Source organism: Gymnodraco acuticeps, unplaced genomic scaffold (assembly GCF_902827175.1).
Source record: "Gymnodraco acuticeps unplaced genomic scaffold, fGymAcu1.1, whole genome shotgun sequence".
Classification (NCBI taxonomy): Eukaryota; Metazoa; Chordata; class Actinopteri; order Perciformes; family Bathydraconidae; genus Gymnodraco; species Gymnodraco acuticeps.
Window position 1 is genome coordinate 666946 of NW_022992191.1, and position 4618 is coordinate 671563.

The 4618-nt window shown below is 41.3% G+C and overlaps 1 protein-coding gene across 1 annotated transcript; it reads left to right on the plus strand.

Annotated features, from left to right (window-relative positions):
- The first annotated feature begins 462 nt into the window (after window positions 1-462).
- LOC117539215 (mitochondrial inner membrane protein OXA1L-like) lies at window positions 463-4397 on the plus strand. Its single transcript, XM_034205265.1, has 11 exons — window positions 463-714; window positions 1213-1347; window positions 1435-1554; window positions 1635-1836; window positions 2206-2349; window positions 2479-2564; window positions 3251-3415; window positions 3504-3608; window positions 3712-3868; window positions 3942-4022; window positions 4169-4397. Exons 1-10 carry the CDS (start codon window positions 604-606, stop codon window positions 3995-3997), a joined length of 1281 nt encoding a protein of 426 aa, XP_034061156.1. The 5' UTR covers window positions 463-603; the 3' UTR covers window positions 3998-4022; window positions 4169-4397.
- The last annotated feature ends 221 nt before the right edge of the window (window positions 4398-4618 follow it).

The following is a 4618-nucleotide window of genomic DNA, read 5'->3' on the forward strand; positions in this document are numbered from 1 at the left end:
AGAGCTGTCGACCAATCAGTTAATTGATCAGCGCCTCTTACCATTGTCTCCTTTCATGAAGTTATCTGACTTGATTGAATGATTACATTTCCAAAAATGTCAAGTCTGGAAATCAGTCATTTTTGCAAATATGTATTTCATGTGTTTTAATTACTTTAAACATGTGAAGTGCTCTATTTTTCTTAATTCTAGCATAATGTAGAAATTATACTAAATATTTTAAATCCGAGAATGTACGATATACTTTATAGTAGCCTTGTAGAGTAGCGTTTGGAAATACAGTAAAGTAGTTGTACGTCAGAAGTCTTCAGTAGTTATACTTCAGTAGAGTACTAATTATTTGAAGGTGCCCAAATCACCCAGTGCCCTAAACAAAATAAAGGTACACAAATATAAAAGGTACATTTACAATAAACAAAAACAGCAAGAAAAATACATGTTACTATTAAATAATAGTAACATGTATTTGTGTTGTTTTAAAGGCCAATAGAAATGCCATATTATCTTTAAATAATGTACACTGAAGACGGGCGAAGCGTGTTGCTGCGCGCAGGGAGAATTGACTCCTCCGTCTTCCCGTAGCAGCTTTGCTTTACCTCCAGCATGGCTGCCATCAGGAGCGGGGTGACTCCGGCTTGTTTAGCGAGATGTTTCCTGAGACAGAGTGGAAAACCGAGCCGGGGCAGCCATCCCCCTTCAGACATATTGAACCACGTAAGTGTTGTTTACAGTTTCACACGTGGTGCTTCATCACTGCTTCTGAAACAAAGTCACAGAGACTTTCCCCAAGCTAACTAGCTAGCCGGTTAGCATCCCCTGCACAGCCTTCTGTTTGACTTTGACACTGACAGCCTCTCTAGTATTTAATGCGACTGACCAAACACCAGGTTATGAAACAAAAACAACGTGGGCAGTGTTGGCAAAAGCACTGACATGCGTGCATACGCGTTTAGGCAATAACTTTATTTTGTTTTATGTGTTATGTATATTTATGTTGCATTGTTGGAGAAGCCTTTTGATTTCCATTGCAATAACCACACTGTAGCTGTGCATATGACTATACGGCCTTTGAACTTTAAGGTTTTGGACAGTGCAAGACCCCATATAGTGCAATAAGTACATAAATACCACCCCCTGGATTTATGTGACACAGTAACAGTAGGTTGTAGTAGTTTCTTAATGTGGCTGACACTTCCCTTCTCTTTTACTCAGCGGTTGCTCCAGAAGTCTCATCTGCACACAGTGTTTGAGAGCTGCAGTCCTGCTGCCAGGACTCTGCTGGGCCGCACACAGAACAGGAAGTTCCTCTGGGTGAACGCTGCGGCCGTCAGACACAACAGCTCACAGGTGAGACGGCACACATGTGAACAGGTTAATCATAACATAGCTGTTGAGCAGAATCGGTTAACTTGATATTGACAGATCCCACCTTAGGATGGAACCACGACGACTTCACTGTTGGACGCTTCTGAAGTCCTTCCTGTCCTGCAAACCTTCCCCGTCTCTCTGCCTGCTGACCCCACCCCCATAGTCACACAACCAATCACAGAACAGATAGCTGTGACTACATCAAAAGTCAAATTTAAAGACTTTAATCACCTTCTAAATTTATATGATTCCATTTTTATTTTCAGATCCCTGTTTTAACCCAGTCGTTCACCGAGCAGGTCGCTGATGTCTCTTCAACGGCAGCGGAGGTCCTTCAGGCTGTGGTCACAGAACCCAGTTTAGCGGCGCTGGGATTGGCCTCACGCACACCAGTGGGAATGGTCCAGAACCTGTTAGAGTACATTCACATTGACCTTGGAATACCCTGGTGGGGGGCCATCGTCGTAGGTAAGCAACACTAGATTAGACATTCTCTGGAAAAGTAGTAAAGCATATCAGAATTCAAAATCATATCTGTTTAAGGGGGATTTACATGTGTATGCAAGTGTATAACGTGTGCTTGACTGTTTCACATGTGTGTTTATGAGCGTTTCAAATGTGTGTTTGCGGGACTGTATAATGTGTGTATGAAAGCATTTCACATGGGTATATGAGAGCGTTTCTCGTGTGTTTACGAAATGTTTCATGTGTGTGTATAAGAGCATTTAACATGTACATAATAGCATGTGTCACATGAGTGTATGTAAGCCTTTCACATGTGTACATGAGAGCGTTTAATATTTCCTTTCTTCCTCTTTATCCCTCCCTCTCCTTCAGGAACGGTGATTGCCCGTGTCGCCGTGTTCCCGGTCATCGTGAAGGGCCAGAGGGAGGCGGCCAAGCTGCACAATGTTATGGCCGTGTTTGGCAGACTGAATAACAGGATGAGCGAGGCGCAAAACAGTGGAAACAAATTAGAATGTAAAATCTCATTCTTCTTCTTAATTTCATTTGTCTTTTGAGCCACGATTTAGAGTTCTGTTTGTGCTCGTGCTTGTGAAGACATCCAGCTTCAACAACTTGTCATGAGCGGTCCTTTCTATGTTTCAGTTGCCAAAGCCTACTTTCAGCTGAGCTTGTTCAAGAACAAGCATAATGCGAATCCTCTCCGCGGATTCATTGTACCTTTGATTCAGGTCAGTTTATCTCTCTATCCCGAAATGTGAGTGAATTTAGTCCATTGCTTAAGTACAATTTCAGGGTACTTTTACTTAACTGTACTCTATACTCCACTACATTTATTTTTAAACATTGAGATCTAATAACATGTTAACATATCTATTAGCAGTTAACAAAGTCATTAAAATAGCACCAGCTTTACCGTCTGTAATGCGTCGGTATCATAATCCAGTAATTTAATAAATATTCTGAAATGGGCCATAATGCCTAATGAGTACTTTCACTTTTAATAGTTTAATATACTTTATTGCAAATACTTTTGAACTTTGAGTTAACAGAGTTATTTTTAATTAACTAAGTTTCCTTGATTAAAGCATGTAATTCTATACATTGGCCTTTTGTTGAGACTAAATTACAGGAAATGCTTCATGCGCCACCTGCTGTTCACATTAAATACTGCACTGCCAACTGTGCTGAAGTGGGACCTTCAGATTTTTAAATATTTGGATGATATGTCAATCATTTCCTCTGTTAAATTTAAATACATTGTTTGTCACATTAGTCATGGTACAATTCTGGTCAAATATAATCCAAAATGTACCTACATCAAAGAGTTAACAGAAAATAGAAAGGGTAATACTATATGTGTTTTATTGATTATCACTTAATACCATCAGGATAAATCCCTCATGTGTTCCTCCAGGCCCCAGTCTTCATCTCCTTCTTCATCGCACTGAGGAAGATGTCTGAACTGCCGGTGCCCAGCATGCAGAGCGGCGGCCTGCTCTGGTTCCCCGACCTGACGGCAGCAGACCCTTTTTACATCCTCCCTGTAATCGTCACAGGAACCATGTTCTTCATCCTGGAGGTCAGCGGGCTTTGACCTAACTTGTCTTACAGAAAAACATTAAAGAAAGAACGTCAAATAATCACCGCATTGTCGCTTTATCTTTTAGTTTGGTGCCGAGTCTGGTGTTGAAAACCCCCAACTGCGACACTTGAAGACTGTGTTCAGGATCATGCCTTTTGTCGTCCTCCCTTTCACGATCAGCTTCCCCACAGTGAGTCCGTTTACTGTTTGAACCTCAAATCACATCTTACATATACTGTAGGTAGCAAATGCATCTAAATGTGACAACCCTTTTCTCCTCTACCAAACCTCAGGCGGTGTTCACCTACTGGCTGACCTCCAACTGCTTCTCCCTGGGTCAAGTCGCCCTGCTCAGACACCCATTGGTCAGAGAGAGGTTAAAGATCCCGGCGATGATCCCACACCCAATCCCAGCCAACAGCGACGGCTTATTGGAAAGCATCAGGAAAAGTAGGTGTCCGAACGATTTAACGATTTAAGGCCAAGTCAGTTGTCTTACATGTTGGAAATGTCTCGTCTGCAGGCTGGAAAAACGCTCAAATGGCCCGAGAGCTGGCAGAGAAACAAAGAAGAGTTTAAAATCATCTGGACCTCGCTGCTTAAGGTCGGTTCATCAGCTTCACATCCACAGATTGTATTCTTATTGTGGCTTTATTTCAGTCGCTAAGAAACTCCTGGATGTAATTTCTCCAAATGAGGATAAAGGATCATAAAAAGTGCTATAGGACATCTCTTTATTTTTCTCTGCAGGGCCACTGAGGCAGACTTTTACCCACAATCCCCTGCAGCAACACCCGTGGCTGTAGCGTCAGAAAGACGGAAAAGCCTGCTGGCAAGGCAGAGCAGACTGAAAGTGATTTATGTAAATATTTATGAATGGAAGAGAGGACAGAGAAGGAGAGAACTGTAATTATGTTATCAATAATTATGTGTATTATAGTAGTAATTAAAATGTCAAGTCATTTTCAAAACAACCACTTTGGGGAGTGTAATATTGTGATTATTTTCATAAAACTTAGCTGCAATGATGAGTCAACTTATCAGTTAGTGGATTGGCCCTAAAATAATGCTGTTTGAGAGGTTTTCTGACTTTTACGTCATATGAATTGAATGTCCCTGGGTTTTGAAAAAAAAAAAGACATACATTTAAGTGAATCCACTTCCCTAGAAACATACTTGGAAATCAAAGACATTGGTCGA